General features: G+C 43.0%; 1 protein-coding gene across 1 annotated transcript in view; it reads right to left on the reverse strand.

The window, feature by feature from the left end:
* The window catches only part of cdh13 (cadherin 13, H-cadherin (heart)), a 245941-nt gene that overhangs the window by 125127 nt on the left and 94377 nt on the right, over nucleotides 1-26437 (reverse strand). Inside the window, exon 5 of the mRNA XM_079500767.1 lies at nucleotides 12296-12474. Within this exon, the coding sequence (XP_079356893.1) occupies nucleotides 12296-12474 (179 nt within the window). The remainder of the gene's footprint in view (nucleotides 1-12295; nucleotides 12475-26437) is intronic.

Consider the following 26437-nt stretch of genomic DNA (forward strand, 5'->3'; position numbering starts at 1 on the left):
GTCCAAGCTATTCCTGGGAATATAACATGAGGTGGACAGCCGCTGCCCCCGCCGGCGGGGGATTGGGGCTTAAGAAGTTTTGAAGCAATATTACACGAGAGGGTGTAATATTGGTGGTTTAACGTGATTATTGCCACGACAGTGATGCGGCCAGGAACGAGACGAAATCGAGTTCCGCAAGCACCACTGAAGTGGCAATAATCACGTTAAACCACACCCTCGAGTGTAATATTGCAATTATACAACAGTTACTAAGAAAATCAGTGAAAAAACATATTTTTTTAATGACAGATGTAGTCGCTACGACCACAGATGTCCCAAGAAACTAGCTAGCCTAGCCACCGAGTTTGCTAGCGCTCTGGGAGAACAGAGCAGCTGAATTCTTAGTTTTGATTAGGTGGTGAATGGTGCTGGTTTAATCCACGGCTAGAAGGCTGTTTCAACCAATCAGATTGCTTCCTCGAAACGACCTGTGGTATAATGATGCATAATTGACCCCACACAATGTCTTGTTGTCCAAATCTCTGGAGACATTCAGAGACTGATATATTCTATAACAAAATGCCACAGCATACCGTATCGGGCATTGTTTTGTTTTCATAAAAAACAAAGGAGAATCTCACTTGACTATTCAACGGTATGACAACAGAATAAAAATGCAGGGGAAAGGCAGAAGGCCGGCTCTATGCATCAGCTTTAGAGGCAGCTGTTACATTAATTTGCCTGGCAGAAAGTATTACCGATTAATCAACTATGAATTAGGATCAACAACGCCGGACAAACACAGCATCTGTCTGAGAGCAGAAACACCCCTGCGTCAGCGTTGGAGGCAGATGTGACATAACGTGTTCTGTCAGGAAGCTAAAGCACTTCACAGGAACGGTGGGCTGTTGGTGAAATGCATGCTATTTTGTTGGCTGGAGCCACGACTGTGGCTTTCTGCCTGGAATGCAATGATGGCAAGATATATACATGAATAAATAAATATATAAAAACTCCCCCCTATGATTCTCATATAGCTCAATATAAGATTAGGAGGGGGTGGTGGTGGCTCAGGGGTAGAGTGGCTGGATGGTAACCGCAAGGTTGCCAGTTGGAACCCTGTGGGCTCCCCCAGAGCTAGTGTCGAAGTGTCCTTGAGCAAGACTCTGAACCACTAATTGCTCCTGATGTGCTGGTTGGTGCCTTGCATGGTTTCCGCCGCCATTGGTGTATGAATGTGTGTGTGAATAGGTGAATGTAATGCACAATCTATGTAAAGGTGTGTGAATGGGTGTGTGTGAATGGGTGAATGTCATGCACAATCTATGTAAAGGTGTGTGAATGTGTGTGTGAATGGGTGAATGTAATGCACAATCTATGTAAAGGTGTGTGAATGTGTGAATGTAATGCACAATCTATGTAAAGGTGTGTGAATGTGTGTGTGAATGGGTGAATGTAATGCACCATCTATGTAAAGCGCCTTGGATAAAGGCGATATATAAATGCACCATTTACCATGTATAACTCCTATAATTACAACAGATCTACAGTGCAGTTACCTATACATCGCCTCAGATATTGAACTATGGATTTCAGTTACCTGCTCGTATGCTCGTCTTTCCAATCTCCCAGATCAAAATGAGTGAATCAAACACTAGAAAGGTCAAGTGGTAATGGTATTTCCAATGCTTATTTATTCATTTGCATATAAATTACATATAATATTAACCCATTCTGGGCGGGAACCCCTTTTGGTGTTTTTTTTAAGCATTATGTTATACTGTAGCTATTGAAAAATAGCAGATCTACAAGCTTGTAGATCTGCTATTTTTGAAAAATCGTGAAAATGTGGCCCAAATGTTTGAATATATTCTTTCACAGCGAACGTTTTTAACTCAAATATTTGATTCTGGGAGGGGGTCCCTGGAACAACATATTTTCAGATGGGGTCGGCGGCCGATTACATATATTTTTGGGAGTCCTTGTTTGAGAACGACTCACATATAGAAACATTTTTTTTTGTTTTTCCGAAAACTGTCAGGATTTAGATCCTTTCAGGATCAGGATTAGGTCTAAGTGGGTTAAACTCTGGTTCAGGAGGAGTGTATGTTTATGTATGCATTGTTGTCATCGTCATGGTCGTCATGGTGACACCGAGGGAAACAAGCTACTAATTGGAGAGGCGGGAGCTTCGTGCGGCGACTTGACATTCAATTACTGTACGTCTCTGTGATCAGATCAGGTGGCTGACCCCAGAACAGTTTGAAAACAACATTTTGGCAGAGCGCTGGATGGTGTAATTTAACCCATTTAGACCTGAGGACGATTCTATACAAAATAATGTCTTCTAAATCCTGACAGTTTTAGAAGACTGAAAAACCCTATGTTTCTATATGCCAGTGGTGCTCAAACTATATCATGTCAAGTACCCCCAAAAAATATATGTAATTGGCCCAATTTGAAAATATGTTGTTCCAGGGACCCCTTCCCAGAAGTGAAGATTTGAGTTAAAAATGTTCGCTCTGAAAGAATATATATTCAAAGGTTTGCGACACATTTTCACGATTTTTCAAAAATAGCAGACCTACAAGCCCGTAGCACGCCACTCGGTGGCGTGCTACGAGCTTGTAGATCTGCTATTTTTCAATAGCTAAAGCATAACATAATGCTTAAAACATCAAAAGGGGTTCCCGCTCAGAATGGCTTAAATGAGGGACGAGGTTGAATGAAATGGCCATGAAAGAGGAGGGATATTGGACGTCCAGAGAGTGAAGCGTTGATAGAGAAAGACACAAAGGAGGGATGATCAGTCACAGAGGAAAACACAGGCAGAGACACAAAGAGAGAGAAAACCAAACCCAAAATCAATGACACAATGAATGCAGAAGTGCTGCAACCTGCCAAAAAGCCCCACTTGTCATTATTTATCACAGCCTGAAGCCACTCTCTCTGATCAGCAATCCAAATACGGTTATAAATAGGTGAACAGCCAGATGTCATTAAGAAATGACACTGGCGAGGTGCCAACCACAACACTGGACCAGTTCAGCCATTATCTACTGCTGATCAGTCATAATGGGTCTTGATTTATCCAATCATCCGTGTCATTGTAGTATGTAGCCTATTCTCAGCTCACTCCATGGGAAACTGATTGAGGCAAGGCAAAGGGCGTATGGCACTATGGCAGTAGCCTGGCTAATAAGCCAGACTAATATCACACAACACTGTCGCGGTATATTAGTCTGGGCTGGCTCCACTTGGATTTCATTTCCCGGGGGGGCGGGTTCAAACATTTTCTCTTTGACGCAATTGGTCAGAGCTACTGTCAGTCAAAGGTCTCAAGCATTGAACGTCACTGTACCAAAGCCCGCCCATATTGCATACCGTGTCCCGATTGGCCCGACCTGTTCTCGGTTGTAGGAAAGAGGCGTGCTACTGAGCCTCGCCAGACCCTAATCCGCTGGCAGGCATTTTTTTTTTTGCCAACGGCTGATTGGGTCTGGTTTATTAACCAGGCTACTATGGCAGCCCCTTACCTCTAGCACATACAAAAGGTCTGGTTTATTAACCAGGCTACTATGGCAGCCCCTTACCTCTAGCACATACAAAAGGTCTGGTTTATTAACCAGGCTACTATGGCAGCCCCTTACCTCTAGCACATACAAAAGGTCTGGTTTATTAACCAGGCTACTATGGCAGCCCCTTACCTCTAGCACATACAAAAGGTCTGGTTTATTAACCAGGCTACTATGGCAGCCCCTTACCTCTAGCACATACAAAAGGTCTGGTTTATTAACCAGGCTACTATGGCAGCCCCTTACCTCTAGCACATACAAAAGGTCTGGTTTATTAACCAGGCTACTATGGCAGCCCCTTACCTCTAGCACATACAAAAGGTCTGGTTTATTAACCAGGCTACTATGGCAGCCCCTTACCTCTAGCACATGGTTTATTAACCAGGCTACTATGGCAGCCCCTTACCTCTAGCACATGGTTTATTAACCAGGCTACTATGGCAGCCCCTTACCTCTAGCACATACAAAAGTATCGACATCAAAATGTACTTAAAGTACTAAAGGTAAAATTACTCATTGTGCAGAATGTGCCATTTCACAAGTTCAAATTCAATTGTGTAGAAAATCTATTGAAAATAGCCGATCTACAAGCTCACAATGCGTCGCAACGTGACGCATTGTGAGCTTGTAGATCGGAAATTTTCAAATGGCCGAAATGTATAGGGTTGAAGTGGTTAATGTATGAAAATCGCTAAAGTACACATTTATACAACTGAATATAAGACAAAAAATGTGTGGATTCTTGAAAGGCTGTTCAATGCTGGTGAAAGTCATTTTTACAATTATTACAATTACAATTATTAATGAGTACCACAGACGAAAAACAGTCCAAGTCCAAATTTCAGACTGACCCCTCCACGAAAAGGCCTCGTTGTCCTGAACCCTTATCTATCATTTATATATTATGGATCAATAGTGTGGACTTAGACTGTTATTCGTCTGTGGTACTCATTTGAAAACTTTAGTTTTCAAATAATTGTAGTGGAGAAAAAGTAAACAATTTGGCTCTGAGATGTAGTGGAGTAGAAGTGAAAGTACTGGAAATTGGAAATACTCAAGTAAAGTACAAATACCTCAAAATTGTACTTAAGTACAGTACTCAAGTAAAAGTACTTAGTTACTTTCCACCACTGGTAATAATGGAAGAGAGAGAAAGTGAGAGAATCACAGAGTGAGGAGATAAATGTGCATATCGAGAAATGATTTTACACTTCAGAGAAGAACATAACCTGATTTCAACGTGACAAAATTGATTTTCCAATTTTCTGCGGATTGCTTTGCAGTTCCCCCCCGAGGCAGGGGATGTGTCGATCCAAACACACTCCCCACAGCTCCCCCCCGAGGCAGGGGATGTGTCGATCCAAACACACTCCCCACAGCTCCCCCCCGAGGCAGGGGATGTGTCGATCCAAACACACCCCCCACAGATCACACTGAATTATGTCCAAAACATTTAGAGGAGAAGGGACAGTGTTTTTCCATCTTTCTTCCCAATGCCATGTCTCCCTCACTCATTTGCTCGTGCACATTAGAAACACACACACTCCTCTTTTCAGTGTGTTTTTCTGTTTTTCCCTTACAGGCAAGGCATTTGGCCTGCAAAAACAAAAACAAAAAAAGTATTATTAGATGAAGACAATTCATTTAAATAAGGGTTTCGGCGCTCGGCCCATGCATAAGGCCTACAGGGTTTCTGTTTCCTTTGTATGTGTATATTGATAGGTATGGTATATGCTAGGTTACGTTCTGCTATGTCCCTGTTTTCTTCTTTTATCGTATCTATTTATTTTTATTTCATTTTCTCGCTATGTCATTGTTTTTGGTTGTATTTGTCTTTATGTTGTCCTAAGTGTTTTTTTTATCCAAGGCGCTTTACATAGATTGTGCATTACATTCACCCATTCACACACACACTCATACACCGATGGCGGTAGAAACCATGCAAGGCACCAACCAACACATCAGGAGCAATTAGGGGTTCAGTGTCTTGCTCAAGGACACTTCGACACTAACTCTGGGGGAGCCGGGGTTCGAACAGGCAACCTTGCGGTTACCATCCAGCCACTCTACCCCTGAGCCACTGCCGGAGTTTACCGGAGTTTGTTGGAAAGTTTAACGGGAGTTTCCTGTAATATACACATCCGTATTCCATGCTTTTTGCGCAGTGAGACCTACAGCAAAGGCACTTTAACCCATTGGTTCACAACGTTTTTGGCCCCTCCTTTGCCCAGCTTTCCGGGTCTGTGTGAACACAAACATTGGCTTGTGATTGGCTGATGATCACCCCATAGCGATGATTCCATTGGCTGAGCAAAGTACATATTGAAGATAAAAGTGAGGGCAGAAAAGTGAAGATGCCAAAAGCGGATTGGCTGGGATGGCATTTGTGACGATTTGATTGGCTGAGCACGGAATGTGATGTATATGATGATAAGAGAGGCTGTATGTGAAGAACTGACCCTCTTCATGGCTGAAGAAGGTCAGCAGACCCAAAGCTTAGAAGAACTGACCCTCTTCATGCCTGAAGAAGGTCAGCAGACCCACAGCTTAGAGCAATACATTGGTTGTGCAGAGATGTGAGTGTGCGGGGGCGGGGCCTCCCTTATCTTTTCATTGCTATACCTTTGTGACTCAAGCACCTCACTTAATCCATTCTGGGCGGGAACCCCTTTTGGTGTTAGCATTATGTTATGCTTTAGCTATTGAAAAATAGCAGATCTACAAGCTCATAGCGCGCCACCGAGTGGCGCGCTATGAGCTTGTAGATCTGCTATTTTTGAAAAATCGAAGAACGACTGATATAGAAACATATGGCCCTTATTTCAGGTGTACACCCGGTGTACACTGGGTGTACACCCGGTGTACACTGGGTGTACACCAGGTGTACACTGGGTGTACACCCGGTGTACACTGGGTGTACACCGCGTTGATAAATAAGGGCCATAGCTTTTTCAGAAAACTGTCAGGATTTAGAAGACATTTTTAGAATCTGATCTCAGGTCAAAATGGGTTAAAACATCCATGCTGCATACTAATGCAGGGTTGATACAGACATGACGACAGGAGAGCAAGGAGATAGCGGTGCAGAGGCACACTGTGCAAATACACCTTATGCAGCCTAACGTTGGTGAACATTGTAGCAGCCTAGTACTGTAGGTGGTTTAGCAGCTGATACTTTATGTTTTTCCACCTACAGTAGCTTTGAACTACTTTTTTCCAGTGTTTGTGGAGTGTTTTTATGGGGAGGCGTAACAGGTACGGTCGCCCCTTTTCCATCTCGCCCCACTACTCATGTTGGTGATTATATAATAGGTATTATCATATTAATTTATCATTGTGAAGTTCACTCTGTATATTCCACGGGCATAATAGCATGATGATGCCATTAGGGGCTACATGGAAGAAATGTGTTTAATAAAACGAAATCAACTGCTAGAAGGTCCTAAATTAACTTAATTAAGCCGTCACTGTCTCTGTCTCATGTTATTCTTCCTACATTTTACAGAGTATAGAGATCGACTACTATACGATCAAATAAATCTATATCATCATACTATAATTCAGTCAATGTCTGTCTGAATGTCTGTCTGAATGTGTGTCTGTCAGAAACACCGCCGTATCTCCTCACTGCCTGCACCAATCACTCCCACTTTTCACACAGGCATTGACCATAATAATATGGAGGTCTTAACAAAGCCCTTCCAATTGAACAAATTATGAATTAATAATGAATTTATTATTGAATTAAAAATGTGAAAACGCACCCAGGGGAGAATATCTCACAATGGTTAAGGGCTAGTACAAGATAATTTCAGATTTCAGAGAGGGAGAGAAATACTAAATGAACTGTTAGCTACATTTAAAAACATTGCGGGGGCGAGTTGGTAAAGGGGCGAGTTGTTTGGTATTCTTCTTATGACAGTAGAGAAGAGCTTATGCTGAGCAGCGCCTGTTAATTGCTTAAGCCTCAAAATGCATAATTATGACTAAGTAAGAGCACTATTTAAGTTTTTTTTCTGTGATTTAGTTGTGTGTTGTTTATGCAAATGTGTGCTTATAATCTGATAAATGAAAATGGCTAAAGCTTATAGCACCAGTTAAGCTAATCAACCACATGCTTTTCCAGCTGTGTGGAATTGGTGGACAATATCACACCAGTGCGTAATAATATATAGTTTGTAATTTTATTTACAGTATGTATAGTTTCATATCTGTTTTTTGTTTGAAATTCTTTATTTACAGTAGGAATACCCCATTGAGATATAGATATAGTATCTCGTTTACGAGAGGGTCCCGTCTGTACAATCAATACCCGTAGACCCGTAGCACTTGCCCTAGCCTAGCCCCCTTAGATATCACTGTATGTAGACTTAGATAGTATTTTAAACAGACTTATAGCTTGTTACGTAAACAGCACTAGAATTGCATTTTATGTAGTCATAGCACTTTATAGAACACATGTATAATATATAATAATAAGTATAGTATGTATAGTTCACATAGATACTCCACTGTTACGTTCTTAGTTTACGCTTGAGTCATGATAACTACTTTTTACATATGTGATGTATGCCATGCTTTTGTTATTTGTTTTGTTATTGCTTAATGTAAGTCGCTCTGGATTAAGAGCGTCTGCTAAATGCCTAAATTGTATATTGTAAATTGTAATACAAAACACTTAACAAAGGAAAATATTTTTTTGAAAAAAAAGAAAGAAAGAGAAAAAACACAAAACAGACAAACACAAAACAACCAGTTTCGGCCCTCGTTGCCACCGAAGCCCATTATAAATAAAAGAAAGAAAATGTCATTATATTGTGCATGTCATGTGAATGTCATCACCTGCACACCAGATTAGAGGAATTTTCAAAATATGGAGAAAAATATATATAAAAAATATAAATATTTTCAAAAAAGGTGTCCAAAGGCGCTATTGGCACTCTAGGACATAGCGCGGCACTGAGTACCACGCTACAAGCTTGTAGATCTGCTATTTTGAAAAATCGCGAAAATGTGGCGCAAATCTTTGAATTATATTCTTTCAGAGCGAACGTTTTTAAGTCAAATCTTTGCTTCTGGACGGGGTCGTTTTTTCAGATGGGGGTCGGCGGCCAAATACATACATTTCAGGGGGTCCTTGAAATGAAATAGTTTGAGAATGACTGACATAAAAACATGGATTTTTCAGATAACTGTCAGCATCTAGAAGGCATTTGTAGAATCGTCCTCAGGTCTAAACGGGTTAAAGCCACTCACTGCATATTCAGAACATCAACCTGCCAGACAGTGATCTCAATAAATCTCAGACCCAGACCGGCGGTTTTACCTCCTCTGTTTACCTCCATGGAGAGCCACCCTTTGAAGTGTTCTGTGGTTGGTTCATACACTATAACATCACAGTAGAGTGACTTTATACTGGTCTGGAATCCTCTGAGCTCGACACATCATGATCATCAAATCAACACAAACCGTGTTGGTTCTCTATTAAAGCAGTCAACTGTAACGGGTCAGCGTCATTATTCTGACGGCGCGTTGGTCCAACTCTCCCGTTACTAACCCTGTCCCTAACCCTAACCGCACGTGAAGCCACACTGTCGGAACTAATGCGCCGTTGGAATTACAGTATACGAACGGATCCCACTGTAACTACTGTACAGGCAAGAAGCTTGTTGGCTGCTGTGGTTCCAGCAGTTCCGGATGGGAGGTTTTCAGCTAAGGCTTGTTGGACACATCCAGAGCTGGTGGATGCGTGTGTATCACCTCAATTAAAGCCTGCTCTAAGTGTCTGACAACAGCTAATATTTATCTTCCACCCAGCGAGTCCAATCGATGTTCTGGCATCCGTCACCCTGCTGAGATTTGTAACGTCCTGTTTTCCTCGCTGCAGTTAGAGAATGAATGAAGAGGAGGTGGTAACTGGCTACTACAGCCGAACAGACACAATGTGTTGGTGCGCAAAAGGTAGATCGTGATCTACCAGTAGATCACACAGGCTGTGCAGGTAGACCACATGACATGCCCCTAAAATATTTAATTTAAATAAATAACTATTCTTGGCATCTGCCAATTGAATAAAGGTGACTTCACTTGATTAATAGACATCAAAAACGGAAGCTCAAACCCAAAATGCAATACTTTGTTTTCAAGAGCGTTTCGCACAAACATCAAAGTTATATACAAAAAAAACCCTACTACGGTAATTCCATTTACCCCCTCTATTTCCCATTCCAAGTGTGTTTGCCTAATATGTATAACTAATTTCAGCAATGGGATAATATATTTTTTGGTGGGTAGATCTGGTTGAGCTGGTCATTTTGAAAGTAGCTCTCAAGTCTAAAAAGTGTGGGCACCCCTGGGTCAGACAGAGCTTTGTCAGGGCCAGATGTTGTTCGGCTGTTATGCACTTCCCGGGATGTTCTGACAATCCAAACTAGTACATTGTAAAACTTTGATTTGTGACTTCTATTCAACAGCAGTGCAGCACCCGTAGGCCTAAGCAAAACAATCACACCCCACAGTTTTACGGTGTACGTCCTAAGTGCTCTAAACAAACGTTAAAGTCCATAGACTTTGCTGGCAAACGATTTACGTCATAAGTGCTCTAACAAACATTAATACAAATCCCATAGAAAGGCGAAAGGGCCTTTCTGTGTGGAGTTTGCATGTTCTCCCCGTGTCAGGTATCCTCACAAAAAACATGTAGTAATCGTGGGATAAAAATTATAAAATCCCATAGACTTGGTTGCCAAAGCCTGCCATATGACATAATCTTCAAAAGCCAAGCATTGGAATCTAGCCCCTCAAAAAAAATGTCTAAAATGTACATGATATGAATCATTTACAAACAAAGCTGCTGTATATGTGAGCTTCGAGTGGCTGCATTTCTCCGGACGGTGTCTGAGCCTGTGTCTGTGTCTGAGTCTGTGCCTGAGTCTGTGTCTGTGCCTGTGTGTTACTTTCTGTGCCTGTGTCTGTGTCTGTGCCTGTGTCTGTGTCTGTGTCTGTGTCTGTGTCTGTGTCTGTGCCTGTGTCTGTGTCTGAGTCTGAGTCTGTCTGCCTGTGTGTTACTTTCTGTGCCTGTGTCTGTGCCTGAGTCTGTGTCTGTGTCTGTGTCTGAGTCTGTGTCTGAGTCTGAGTCTGTGTCTGTGTCTGTGTCTGTGTCTGTGTCTGTGTCTGTGCCTGTGTGTTACTTTCTGTGCCTGTGTCTGTGTCTGAGTCTGTGTCTGTGTCTGTGTCTGAGTCTGAGTCTGTGTCTGTGTCTGTGCCTGTGTCTGTGTCTGAGTCTGAGTCTGTCTGCCTGTGTGTTACTTTCTGTGTCTGTGTCTGTGCCTGAGTCTGTGTCTGTGTCTGTGTCTGTGTCTGAGTCTGTGTCTGAGTCTGTGTCTGTGTCTGTGTCTGTGTCTGTGTCTGTGTCTGTGCCTGTGTGTTACTTTCTGTGTCTGTGTCTGTGTCTGTGTCTGTGTCTGTGTCTGAGTCTGAGTCTGTGTCTGTGTCTGTGTCTGTGCCTGTGTCTGTGTCTGTGTCTGAGTCTGAGTCTGTGTCTGTGTCTGTGTCTGTGCCTGTGTCTGTGTCTGAGTCTGTGTCTGTGTCTGTGTCTGTGTCTGTGTCTGTGCCTGTGTCTGTGTCTGTGTCTGTGTCTGTGTCTGTGCCTGTGTCTGTGTCTGAGTCTGAGTCTGTGTCTGTGTCTGTGTCTGTGCCTGTGTCTGTGTCTGAGTCTGTGTCTGTGTCTGTGTCTGTGTCTGTGCCTGTGTCTGAGTCTGTGTCTGTGTCTGTGTCTGTGCCTGTGTCTGTGTCTGTGTCTGTGTCTGTGTCTGCCTGTGTGTTACTTTCTGGCACTCGCTGCTCCATCACGCTCCACGTCTCACGACACACGCCGACCTCCAGGAGGTCCAAACAACACCAATGTAATCTCCCTCTGAGTGACACTAAACACAATCCTATCGCAAGAAACAGCTCCACGGAAGATTTCCCACAGCGGCAATTTCCCACATTTGAAACCACTGCTTACAGCTGGCCTGATCGGACAGAGGGAGCCGCTGTGTTTCTAGGCAGATTCATTGATCAGATTAGTGGACGGGGGTCTATCGTCCAAAGCTCACGGGGTACGGTGGCATTATGTATTGGCATCTGTTTGTCAAAAGTTTATCTCGGGTTCAGCCAGCCGTGTCAAACTGAAGAAAGTTGTTCAGCTGAGTATGCATTACGTCAGCATGTAGAATGGTCCAGAGCTTCATTACAGAACATGACTATTTCAGCGACACACGCACACGCACGCACGCACGCACGCACGCACGCACGCACGCACGCACGCACGCACGCACGCACGCACGCACGCACGCACGCACGCACGCACGCACGCACGCACGCACGCACGCACGCACGCATGCACGCACGCACGCACGCATGCACACACGCACACAGCACGCACACAATAAGGTTACTATATTAGCTGATGAAAGAAGTAATATATACTATATACAGCCGCCCCGGAAATGACAGATTATTACTTCCGGTTCACCGGATCAGCTGTTGGGGTCTTCAAAATAAGACATTGCGGCTGAAAAGCTTGCCGTGAAAGATCTATGAATGAAGAGAGCAGTGAAAACAAATTTGGGAAGAGAAATGCAGGAATGATCACGCACGCACGCACGCACGCACGCACGCACGCACGCACGCACGCACACGCACACACACACACGCGCACACACACATACACACACACACACAGGCCCACCCACCTCTCTGTCCAGCAGCAGGGGGGAGATGACGGTAACGATGTCTCCTCTCTCCGGGTCGATGTAGAACATGTTGGGCGAAGGTTTGTCAGGCGACTGGCTGATGATGTTGTAACGCAGCACAGCGTTGTCCGTCGACGAGTCGTCGGCGTCAAACGCTGTCATCATCATCACCGTGGTTCCTGAAGGAGAAACAAACGCTGTCATCATCATCACCGTGGTTCCTGAAGGAGACCAAACGCACCTTAAGAGAGGTGCTCTCAAACCTTTTTTAATTTCAAGGACCCCCAGTTTTGCATGCATTAGGGCCACTGACCCCCATACTATAAACAATGGGAGAAGGGTGGGGACAGAGAAAGGCCCTTATTAGGGCTTCTGCTTCACAAGTGCCTGTGTTTGCAGGCTGCCTCATTTTGAGTCCTCTGAGAGACGCTGGACGCCTGATCTCTCTTTACAAGCAGAAGAGTTTGAGTTGTTCCTGTTGCTTTGGACATCCTGTGTTCTTTTGTTAGTGTGCGTGCAGCTAAAAGTGAGTACCCTTTATGTAATGATGTGCCATTATTATTTGTACTGTTTTGTTTAGTTGTTTGCCAGATTTAATAACTTTGGTATTTTGATGGTCTTTAACAGTCCTAGTGCCGCTAATTGTTTGATCCAGTGTTCCGCCGCTGCATAATACGCTATTCCCGCTATTTGTTTAATGCGTTTAATTCTCTGTTTTAACATAATTAAAAATAAACAGCGCATTTATCCGGGACCTGATGACGAGGCCCTCGCGTTATGACAAAACCGGAAATCAAGTCATCATCTGGGCTGCTAGGGCTTCTGGGAAATTGAGCCCAATGCAAGTGGACGGGGGGTTTGTTTGGACTACAACTTGCTCTGCACTTTGGTTTCGTTTCGCATTGTCATGGCCGCTGGTGCATCTGATCATAACAAGATGAACGACCATTTATTACCGGATTTTCGTGGTTGAAAGCTGCAATTACTTCAGCGTATGCTCCAAAGGTAATAAAACAATGTCGGCAGCATTGGATATTTGATTAAAAGGCCGGTTCCGCAGGGTATGGCGTCAAACTGTTAATTGAATGTCGCTCATATTAACATTTCCTGACATTGTTGTTAATTTAATTAGTCAGATTTGTGAATGCCCTGTATTTTTCTTTGACATTTTAGAAGCAAAGCAAAGCAAAGTTCTTTGTTTACCCAGGGTGAATGGACTAAGCTCGAGATGCTTGTTTACAGCCAGACCCTGCTCATAGAACATTTCATGGTAGGGGTTCAATGCCTTGCTCAAGGGCACTTTTAACGTGCCGGTCCGGGGATTCGAACTGGAGACCTTCCGATAACAAGACCGCTCCGCAAACCGTTCGGCACACACGTGTAACACAGAAAAGAGTTGATGTGGGTGTGAAGTGGAATAAATCTCTTTGAACGGATGTCATTTGTGTTTTAACCCATTTTGGGGCGGGAACCCCTTTTGGTGTTTCAAGCGTTACGTTATACTTTAGCTGTTGAAAAATAGCAGATCTACAAGCTCATAGCGCGCCACTGAGTGGCGCGCTATGAGCTTGTAGGTCTGCTATTTTTGAAAAGTCGTGAAAATGTGGTGCAAATCCTTGAATATATATTATTTCAGAGCGAATGTTTTTAACTCAAATCTTTGCTTCTGGCGGGGGGTCCCTGGAACATTATTTTCAGATGAGGGTCGGAGGCCAATTAAAGATAATCTTGGGGGTCCTTGACATGAAAATGTTTGAGACATAGAAACATGAGGTTTTTCAGAAAACTGTCAGGATTTAGAAGACGTTTGTAGAATCGTTCCCAGGTCTAAATGGGTTTACAGTTAACTGGACACTCTGTGGAGGTTGACATCGGTTGAGCAATCAGCTCGTCAATATTACGTACAATTCTTAAGAATTCTTTACACAGACCTAGTGCTTTCTAGGGTATGATTTGGGGCCCTAAAGATGAATACAAACTGAATATCAACATCTTTATACTGTCCAATAATTAGATAGGGAGTGAAATTATGACAGGCAGTTTCTGCTGTCCAACTATTGACTCCCCAGTTAAACACTGTTTGAAATAGACACTTGTGTTTTCTAGGGTACGATTTGGGGCCCTAAAGATGTATACAAATTAATATCAACATCTTTATACTGCTGCTTTATACCAATAATTATATACGTTACTAATAGGTATAACCAAAATAAACGTGGGTTATGGTCGCACAGGAGCCACCAGACAATGATTGACCCATTGGCCTAAATACACTTTGGTCAAGATATGTCTGTGTTCGTAATCTTTCACTTTCCACATTTTGAATTTCATCCCGTCTCAATTATCCACTCTGTGCCTATATTTACATAGCAGTTCTCTATCGTCCATGAGGCATTTCCCTGAAGAGCTGAACACTGTTATCAGATGGCATTCTACCGTATACTATCCTCCCAGTAGCCATGGCAATTATATGGATATTGTTATGGAACAATGTTGATTCCACTCAGTGAAGTGTAGAAGGTTTTATGTTGGAAGAAGAAAAACAAGCAGTTTGCAGCAGACAGCCACCCAACTATCCCCACAGCTCCCCTTGTATTCTCCTCTGTCCCCAAGTCCTCGCTCATACGTTCTCAGTCTCCAGGGCTGCTATTCTTGCATTTAATGAGGTGCTCTTAAATGGTCATATTCTATATGTTGGCAAACATACACTAATAGATATATAACAACCATGGTTCAGCTGACAGAATAACTTGTTCACTAGTTGGCCTCCATACGCAAATAGCAACATGGCTCCATATGTGACTACATTTGACTGAGGGACTTCCATTGGATTTTTTTTAATTTCCGTTTCTTCATATGTCATATGAAATTAAGCAGGGAATCATAGCTTCAAATTGACATATTGGTTGTTCAGTTTGAACCACCAGTTTTGTAGATATGGCTTATAGAGTAATGTCTTGCAGAGAAACAGCGAGTTGAGAAAACAGGCTTGAAAGGTTCACTTATGTGGACTCTAACATTACACCTATAGCTACATGTTTAAGCATTTATTTCATATTCACATGTCTTCTGTGGTCTCTAACATTACACCTAGCTACATGTTTAAGCATTTATTTCATATTTACATGTCGATTTCAGCTCTGACACTTATTTCAGACATTGTATGTGAAGAGTCTGCCTGTGCTATTAACTCATTTTGGATAGAAATACAAATTAAAGTATTTTTTCTCCTCTGGTGAAAAGCTGGAGTTTGCACGATGGCAGGCTCTCAGTCAAATCTGGTCACATATAACAACCATGTTTAAGCTGACAGAAAAACGTGTTCACTGGCCTCCATACCGAAAATAGCAGTCTGACATAGAGAGTGGATAATACAAAGTAATATTGCATTTCAATATTTCCAAGACAATGGGCTCGATTCACTAATCTGTATAAATAACATGTCAATAAATTGACTAAAGGTAAAGGGGTGTGTACTGCAGTTGTTTTCGTCGACTAAAACTAAGACGAAAAATGTTCGTCGACTACCTTTTTCCACTGAAGAAAACTAAATTGAAACTAAATGAAAACTGTGCTATGATGACTAAAACTAAGACTAAATATACTGACAATTTCGTCAACAAATAAAAACTAGACTAAAATGTTAGGAAGGGACTAGTGGACAAGAGATCCAGTATAAGTCATTTTACACTTGGTTGCATGCTGAAAATAGCAGATCTACAAGCTCACAACGCGTCGCGCTGCGACGCGTTGTGAGCTTGTAGATCGGCTATTTTCAGCAAGTGTAAAAAACAGTCCTTACGACGGCATCAATGCCCACCAAAATACATTTTAGTCGACTAAATCAACTGTAGATTTAGTCGACTAAAATCTCATGGCATTTAGTCGACTAAAACTAGACTAACACTAACACATTCCAGGTGACTAAAATGTGACTAAAACTAAATGAAAACTATTCAAAAGACTATGACTAAAACTAAAATCAAAATTTGCTGCCAAAAACAACACTGGTGTACTGTAGATTTGTGAGTGGTGCAACCACTCCAAGGAACATCTATGTCCTAACCTATGTGACTATGTCCCGATGTTTAGAGTACCAGTAGGGGCAAAAGTGGCGCTGTTGTGCCAGAAACAGAGAGAGAGAGATAGTGTTGCACTGTTGCCTGCTAATTACAGAGAGAGAGAGGGAGAGAGAGAGAGAGAGGAGTTGCACCACTCAGTTCACACAGGTGTGATTTTTAAGCACAAACTGACGTGTGATTCACAAATTCACACGATTGCTGATTGCTGATGAACAGCCGATCTACAAGCTACAAGCTTGTAGATCGGCTATTTTCAGCAAGTGTCATTACAACGGCATCAAGGCCCGCCAAAATACATTTTAGTCGACTAAATCAACCATAGATTTAGTCGACTAAAATCCTATGATTTTTAGTCGACTAAAACTAGACTAGCACTAAGACATTCCACTTTCCAGGTGACTAAAATGTGACTAAAACTATATGAAAACTATTCAAGAGACTATAAAAGGCAACCGGAAACAGACCAACAACTTCACCACCACTCCTCAAAGTGGACAGACTGAACGATCACTGCACTCACCTTCGCCGAGGTGAAAAGATGATACTGGAATCCGCCGATATCTGATCAAAAAATAAGCTATCAGAGCTCTGTATTGATTACTACAGGGGAAGCTGTCCTTTGGACGAACCCTCCACTATCGGAAATGGAAATGGAGCAATGAACGCATCCAGTATTCATCCATACTGTATCCTCAAAGTCATCCGATGGGAAGACTGTGTTCCTGTGATACTGTATGTGATGCCATAATACTGTTGAGAAAACAGGCTTGAAAAGTTCACTTCTGTGGTCTCTAACATTACACCTAGCTACATGTTTAAGCATTTATTTCATATTTACATGTCTTCTGTGGTCTCTAACATTACACCTATAGCTACCTATTTAAGCATTTATTTCATATTTACATGTCAATTTCAGCTCTGACACTTTCAGACATGCTCTAGTATGTGAAGAGTCTGCCTGTGCTATTAACTCATTTTGGGAAAAAAAGAAGGAAAAAAAGTTTTCTCCTCTGGTGAAAAGCTGGAATTTGCGCGATGGCAGACTCTTCAGTCAAATCTGGTCAAAAATGTTGGGCACATAGGCTAAGGCTACATATTTTTATTTGAGGTTTGGCACTATATTGTAATCGATTTATTTTTAATGAAAAAAAGGGCATAATAATGATCGACATACACAAGCTTTGGTCACATGCAAGTCTACCTCTACCTATGGAATGCACTTCCCAATCGCAGTCAGAACTGCAGCCTCACTCCCAATCCTCCGCCGTAGTCTGAAAACCCACCTCTTCAGACTCCACCACTTTTGCACTTTATGTAGTCATAGCACTTTATAGTACACATGTATAATATATTATATAGTATAGTATGTATAGTTTACATAGATACTCCACTGTTACGTTCTTAGTTTACGCATGATTCATGATAACTACTTTTTTATATATATGATGTATGCCATGCTTTTTGTTATTGCTTAATGTAAGTCGCTCTGGATTAGGAGCGTCTGCTAAATGCCTAAATTGTAAATTGTACCTCCGAGCAGACGTGAGAAAGAGTGGACCTCCGAGCAGACGTGAGAAAGAGTGAACCTCCGAGCAGACGTGAGAAAGAGTGAACCTCCGAGCAGACGTGAGAAAGAGTGAACCTCCGAGCAGACGTGAGAAAGAGTGAACCTCCGAGCAGACGTGAGAAAGAGTGAACCTCCGAGCAGACGTGAGAAAGAGTGAACCTCCGAGCAGACGTGAGAAAGAGTGGACGTCCGTCAAAAAGAGTCAACTTATATTCTTCTCCTACTCAGAGTTGTCGATGTCTATTAGCCACTACTTGATGAAACTGGAGGTTTACACCACCTTGTTCTGAAATATAATGGAAGTGAATAAAAGGGGCTTGAGATGACTAAAGACATACATAATGTATGTCATCGGTGCAATGCCAGAATAATTACAAGCCACTCTTATACTGTCATTTTAAAAAAAGAAATAGAAAAATATATGCAGAACGAAAACCAAAGCCTTGCACGAGAGAAACACCAGGAACAAAGTGCAGATCGAGGTTTCACCACATGCAGTCTGACATCCACACATAGGAGAAACACCAGGAACAAAGTGCAGATCGAGGTTTCACCACATGCAGTCTGACATCCACACATAGGAGAAACACCAGGAACAAAGTGCAGATCGAGGTTTCACCACATGCAGTCTGACATCCACACATAGGAGAAACACCAGGAACAAAGTGCAGATCGAGGTTTCACCACATGCAGTCTGACATCCACACATAGGAGAAACACCAGGAACAAAGTGCAGATCGAGGTTTCACCACATGCAGTCTGACATCCACACATAGGAGAAACACCAGGAACAAAGTGCAGATCGAGGTTTCACCACATGCAGTCTGACATCCACACATAGGAGAAACACCAGGAACAAAGTGCAGATCGAGGTTTCACCACATGCAGTCTGACATCCACACATAGGAGCCATGGCATTATTAGACCCCGTCTTGTTACGGCATGGCTCTGCAGGAGGCTGGCTGTCTGTCTGTGTGCTCGTCTCATTAGGGTTGTCTGGAGATAATCTCTCACACCGCTGGACAGCACTATAAATGTGATCTTGTGTGCACTGCACTGCCAGTATGCCTATAATTGGTACATGGTTTTCCATATAGTTTTATATTTATTTTAAAATACTAACTTTAAATTTAGAGTCACTGAACACCAGCCTATTCAGGAACAATGCAAGTAGAGAACGAGTCACGACACGAGTTGTAAATGTATGCAATACCTGTTGTATCCGTTGTCAGAGTAACAGTATGTATCAGTACCAGTATCAGTTCGCTGCCCCCCCAGGTTGGCAGAGGAAGTGTAGCGCCCAGGATTACATTAGATAATTGACACTGGGTTAAAAAATGGGTTACAAAAATCATGGGATAAAAATTATTAGAAAAAAAACTAAGGGCGGCAGGGCCTTTGCAACCAGGGCCTACTGACCTAAGATGTGCAAAATCAATATCCACGTTTAAATCTCTCCTGAAAACCCACCTTTATGTTAAAGCCTTTTCTTAACTGTCATTTTTGTGTTCACTTTGTGACGTTGTCTAGAAATGTGCTATATAAATAAATGCATTATCATTATCCTTATAGAACGTCATTAAGATGACTAACCCATTTTGGGCGGGAACCCCTTTTGTTGTTTTAAACATTATGTTATAATTTAGCTATTGAAAAATAGCAGATCTACAAGCTCATAGTGCGCCACCGAGTGGCGCGCTACAAACTTTTTTTTCACGATTTTTGAAAAATCGTGAAAATATTTATTTCAGAAAACTGGAGGATTTAGAAGATGAAGTCCCACATCCACATTGGAGCCATGCCGTTCCCACGTGGATCCCACGATGCACACGATGACCTACATACTGTACGGCGTAGTGAACAAATGACACCAGACACTAGCAGCACGACTCGTGAACTTCCATTTCTTTCATGTCTTCTCTAATGGTACTTCACAGTGAATTAGTCAAAGCGCTACTATCGTCTGCAGGATAATTATGCAGTCCTATCACCTCCATTACTGACACTCTGTTCCACCTCATACCTTGAAGACCACGCTGTTAGAAGGTGAGCCAGGGCATATGCACGCACGCACGCACGCACACACGCACGCACGCTAAATAATTTCAACAGTGACAGCTCCAATACATACATGAGATACTGTGAAATGTAATAATATGAGCTGTAAGTCAAACCATATAGCAGTCCACCTGGCCAGGTGTTTATCTGTGAGCTGGAATGTGGTGTACGATCATTTCACAATGATCCCCTTAACCTTCACTGGTTTCATCACATAGCATTATATGGAGTTACAAAGAGACTATTAACCTACACTGGTTTGATCAAATACCAGTACGATCAAGTCACAATGATCCTCTTCACTTTCTCTGGTTTATCAGACACCAGTCAAGGTCAATCACATCTATTGTTGGGGGCGGCGGTGGCTCAGGGGTAGAGTGGCTGGATGGTAACCGTAAGGTTGCCAGTTCGAACCCTGTGGGCACCCCGAGAGTCACTGTCGAAGTGTCCTTGAGCAAGACTCTGAACCCCTGATTGCTCCTGATGTGCTGGTTGGTGCCTTGCATGGTTTCCGCTGCCATCTGTGTGTGAATGTGTGTGTGAATGGGTGAATGTAATGCACAATCTATGTAAAGCGCCTTGGATAAAGGCGCTATATAAATGCACCATTTACCATTTATTGTTGCTGTCGGGTGGAAACAAAACGGTAACTTTGGACCAGCTGTGTTCCAATGGAGCCAATGTCGTTATTTAATCACAACACAAGCTCTTTCATTGTTTCAATATCCATAAGACCCTCAGACACACTTAACCACTTTCACTTTGAAAATGTTTCTGAAATAGAGAAAATAGCAGACTTACAATCTTGGTGAGCTTTTTTAGATTGTATCTACTTTTGCGTGACACTCTTGTATGCCAAAGTAGGACATTCATTTTATGAAAAAAACTAAACATAACATAATGTTAAAATATGGAGATGCAGCATTTCTGTATGACAGCAACAATATGGAACCAGCAAGACTCCCTCAATCTGGACTTCATCGCGTCAATCATCAACGGAATTATGAAACACAGCCACTAGGACGTCATACTGCGATAATGGGACCACTTAGACATCAAATATGGATGTTTATTCTTTGAGTGCATGTCCTCAGAGAATAATTATAATCCTCTCAAATCTGAAGTGAAACACATGTTTTGAATGATAGCATTTCCTTTGTTATTCAACCGGACACATGCTCTGCTGGGAGACAACAGGGACTTACGAACTGCAGTTACTACAGTGCAAGGAATGAGTGCATTCGCCATGTATTTGAAGGAAGCCTGATCTAACCACTCTTAGAGTTTAAGTTTACCCTATTGTTTTAGTAATACTTATAATAGACTTCCCCCAAGTTACAGGTACAAGTTACAGGTACAAGTTACAGGTACAAGCTTGACTGGGAGTCCACTGTACTTACAGTGCAAGGAATGAGTGCTACTGGGTGACATCAGTCAGACTGGAAACACAGCTGAGTGTGTGTGCATGTGTCCGTGAATGTGTGCATGTGTCCGTGAATGGGTGCAAGCAGGCAGTGTGTGCCTGCGAGGGCGCGCGCGCGAGAGAGAGAAAGAGAGAGAGAGAGAGAGAGAGAGAGAGAGAGAGAGTTGAGTTGCTCTTCTCTCAGGGGTGAAGGAGATACAAAAGGAATCATCTCATCAATACTGTGACCTAACAGTGAAAAACTAAAAGCATCTGTGTTTGTGTTGTTATTCTTAACACTTTAATTGCCCGGAACTATTTAATCCATTACATTCATGCGCCCAGTCGATTTATAAACACGGACGCCTTTTCCGGACGGACCGGCGGAAGTTCATGATGTTGTGTAGCAGCTAACAATAGCCACAGCACTCTAGAGTCGATCGACAACAACGGGAGACAAGAATAAATCTATCGAGACTAGCGACTGGACCGCGGAGCGCCGTCTAACACAGGATTTTTTTCCAGAAAAAGACGGGATGATTTAGATCGCGAGTTATGAACGTTTTAAGATTTTTAGTTTTCATCAGCTAAACAGAGGAGGGAGTTTTTCGATGACGTCTCACTCTTGCGCGTCACAGAGGAGAGCCCAGGAGGCGTGCCTGGGCTATACAGCCATGCAATCTGTTCTCGTATCAATAAACTTCGTCTTTTGGACAATACTTCGTCCTGAGCGTCGGGCGTTATTAATAGAAAGGACAAAGAACTTCGTCCTGGGCGTTCGGAGTGTTAACTGTGACTGTCTGGGGATAAGCAAGAGTTTAGCAGTAGAAATTATGTAAAACTTTCACCATTCATTAAATCAAAAATACTTCTGAAAAAATACTTAATTCAGATTCAACAAGAGCAGAACAAACTGTACAGGACATGGAATGAATTTGGATTCAAGAACTAAATGTGTGATAATGAGCTGTAATGACATAGTGAAAGGAATACTCAGTGATAATGAGCCCTGTAATGACATAGTGAAAGGAATACTCAGTGATAATGAGCTGTAATGACATAGTGAAAGGAATACTCAGTGATAATGAGCTGTAATGACATAGTGAAAGGAATACTCAGTGATAATGAGCTGTAATGACATAGTGAAAGGAATACTCAGTGATAATGAGCTGTAATGACATAGTGAAAGGAATACTCAGTGATAATGAGCCCTGTAATGACATAGTGAAAGGAATACTCAGTGATAATGAGCCCTGTAATGACATAGTGAAAGGAATACTCAGTGATAATGAGCCCTGTAATGACATAGTGAAAGGAATACTCAGTGATAATGAGCTGTAATGACATAGTGAAAGGAATACTCAGTGATAATGAGCCCTGTAATGACATAGTGAAAGGAATACTCAGTGATAATGAGCCCTGTAATGACATAGTGAAAGGAATACTCAGTGATAATGAGCCCTGTAATGACATAGTGAAAGGAATACTCAGTGATAATGAGCTGTAATGACATAGTGAAAGGAATACTCAGTGATAATGAGCCCTGTAATGACATAGTGAAAGGAATACTCAGTGATAATGAGCTGTAATGACATAGTGAAAGGAATACTCAGTGATAATGAGCCCTGTAATGACATAGTGAAAGGAATACTCAGTGATAATGAGCTGTAATGACATAGTGAAAGGAATACTCAGTGATAATGAGCCCTGTAATGACATAGTGAAAGGAATACTCAGTGATAATGAGCCCTGTAATGACATAGTGAAAGGAATACTCAGTGATAATGAGCTGTAATGACATAGTGGAAGGAATACTCAGTGATAATGAGCCCTGTAATGACATAGTGAAAGGAATACTCAGTGATTTGGGTGTTTTGGAAAACCCCCCAGTCTGCCCCGGTAACAAGATGTGCACATAGACGCGCTACAGTGGGGGAGACACGCGACAGTAACCTACTCCGCCAGATGGGGCAGCAGAGAGTACACTGGGTTCCCCCCTCCTGCTCCCATCTGGGAACTCTCAGGCAGACTTGATGCTCCGGCCACAAAACGGCCTGGCCAATCAGCGGCAGCTAGAGGCGGGATCAAGGCATACACAGTGCTGCCTTGATCCCGCCTCTAGCTGCCGCTGATTGGCAGAGTCAGGTTAACGCGACAGGCCAACAGCACACACATCAAGGCCCGCCCCCGCTCGATTATGATTGGATGAAGGCTGGGCCACCTATAGCCAAAAACGAACCTACGGTTTTTTGACCCCCAGGGGTTAACTGGGGACAGGGAGGAACTCCTTATATGGTCAGCACACTCTATAGTAGGGAGGATTATCACAACAAAACAAAAAAATAAGTGATATTTGAATTAAGTGAAATCACTGAATATACCTTGAAGTGAATAGAGGTGAAATACAGCCCAGCTCTCCTCCAGTGTCTCTGTCTCTGTAATAGTCTAGCTACAGTCTCCCCGTTCCAGTTCCACAAAGAAATGTGATCAGGTGGCTAAAGAAAGAAAATAAATCAGTATGTTTGAAACTAAATCCTTTTGTCGTCCATAATAGCATAACCTCCATGTTGACTCTTGAAGTGGGCGGTCGCATAAAGAGAAGTCAGTGGCGGCGCGACTCATGTTGCAGCGGCTCAGTACTCTTTGTACACCTTCCATTTCGCTGTCTAAGTATTTGTATACTCTGTACATCCATCCATCCATCTTCAACCGCTTATCCGTAGTCGGGTCACAGGGGGCAACAGCTCCACCAGAGTGCTCCAGACTTCCCTCTCCACAGCAACATTAGTGACTTCCTCCTGGGGGATTCCGAGACGTTCCAAGGCCAGTGAGTCGATGTATTTCCTCCAACTGCGCCTTGGTCTGCCCCCCGGGGTCTCCTCCCAGTGGGACGTGCGTCGAGGACCTCCCTAGGGAGGCGCCCGCGAGGCATCCTAACCAGATGCCCCGGGGTCTCCTCCCAGTGGGACGTGTGTCGAGGACCTCCCTAGGGAGGCGCCCGAGAGGCATCCTAACCAGATGCCCGAACCACCTCAGCTGGCTCCTTTCCAGGCGAAGGAGCAGCGGTTCTACTCCGAGTCTCTATCGTGTGACTGAACTTCTCACCCTATCTCTAAGGGAGATTCCAGCCACCCGTCGAAGAAAACTCATTTCGGCCGCTTGTATTCGCGACCTTATTCTTTCAGTCATGACCCACACTTCATGACCATAGGTGAGAGTAGGAAGTGACAATAAATTGAATCTAATCTAATCTAAAAAATCAGTGCATCTATACAGACATTCAGCACCATAATATAAATCAGACATTATGTTGCCGTTTCATAAGCATTATATTATTCTTTTCAACAGCAGGAATAAAAGCAGAAGAAAATAGGCTAATACTTTGCCAATGTTTTTGTTACGTTTCAAGGAAAAACCCTGGTCTCATCTGGTTTCTGCTTCTATTGTGTGACAACAAGGACAGCTTCTTTGACACGTTTGAACTGTGGGAAAAAAAGTGTTATCTCTCCTGTAGCTGTTTTTGTGTCTAGCCCATTCTGTACGGGAACCCCTCTTGGTGTTTTAACCATTATGTTACACTTTAGCTATTGAAAAATAGCAGATCTACAAGCTCATACTGCTATTTTTGAAAAATTGTGAATATATATTCTTTCCGAGCGAACGTTTTTAACTCAAATCTTTGCTTCTGGGGGGTCCCTGGAACTACATATTTTCAGATGGGGGTCGGCGGCCGATTACAATTTTTGGGGGTCCTTGACATGAACATGTTTGAGAACGACTGACATAGAAACATAGGGCTTTTAACAGAAAACTGTCAGGATTTAGAAGACATTTTGTAGAATCGTCCTTAGGTCTAAGTGGGCTAGACTGTGTCTGTCACACTCATCATCTCCTCTCCTCTCCTCTCCTCTCCTCTCCTCTCCTCTCCTCTCCTCTCCTCTCCTCTCCTCTCCTCTCCTCTCCTCTCCTGTTCTTTTCTCCTCTCTCCTGTCCTGTTCTTTTCTCCTCTCCTCTCTCCTCTCCTCTCCTCTCCTCTCCTCTCCTCTCCTCTCCTCTCCTCTCCTCTCCTCTCCTCTCTCCTGTTCTTTTCTCCTCTCTCCTGTCCTGTTCTTTTCTCTCCTCTCCTGTCCTGTTCTGTTCTCCTCTCTCCTGTTCTTTTCTCCTCTCTCCTGTCCTGTTCTGTTCTCCTCTCTCCTCTCCTGTTCTTCTCTCCTCTCTCCTGTCCTGTTCTTTTCTCCTCTCTCCTCTCCTGTTCTTTTCTCCTCTCCTCTCTCCTGTTCTTTTCTCCTCTCTCCTGTTCTTTTCTCCTCTCTCCTCTCCTGTTCTTTTCTCCTCTCTCCTCTCCTGTTCTTCTCTCCTCTCTCCTCTCCTGTTCTTCTCTCCTCTCTCCTGTCCTGTTCTTTTCTCCTCTCTCCTCTCCTGTTCTTTTCTCCTCTCTCCTCTCCTGTTCTTTTCTCCTCTCTCCTGTTCTTTTTTCCTCTCCTGTCCTGTTCTTTTCTCCTCTCTCCTCTCCTGTTCTTTTCTCCTCTCTCCTCTCCTGTTCTTTTCTCCTCTCCTCTCTCCTGTTCTTTTCTCCTCTCCTGTCCTGTTCTTTTCTCCTCTCTCCTGTCCTGTTCTTTTCTCCTCTCTCCTCTCCTGTTCTTTTCTCCTCTCTCCTCTCCTGTTCTTTTCTCCTCTCTCCTCTCCTGTTCTTTTCTCCTCTCTCCTCTCCTGTTCTTTTCTCCTCTCTCCTCTCCTGTTCTTTTCTCCTCTCTCCTCCCCTGTTCTTTTCTCCTCTCTCCTCTCCTGTTCTTTCCTCCTCTCTCCTCTCCTGTTCTTTTCTCCTCTCTCCTCTCCTGTTCTTTTCTCCTCTCTCCTCTCCTGTTCTTTTCTCCTCTCTCCTCTCCTGTTCTTTTCTCCTCTCTCCTCTCCTGTTCTTTTCTCCTCTCTCCTCTCCTGTTCTTTTTTCCTCTCCTGTCCTGTTCTTTTCTCCTCTCTCCTCTCCTGTTCTTTTCTCCTCTCTCCTCTCCTGTTCTTTTCTCCTCTCTCCTCTC

This window comes from Electrona antarctica (genome assembly GCF_951216825.1).
Source record: "Electrona antarctica genome assembly, chromosome: 5".
NCBI classification, from domain to species: Eukaryota; Metazoa; Chordata; class Actinopteri; order Myctophiformes; family Myctophidae; genus Electrona; species Electrona antarctica.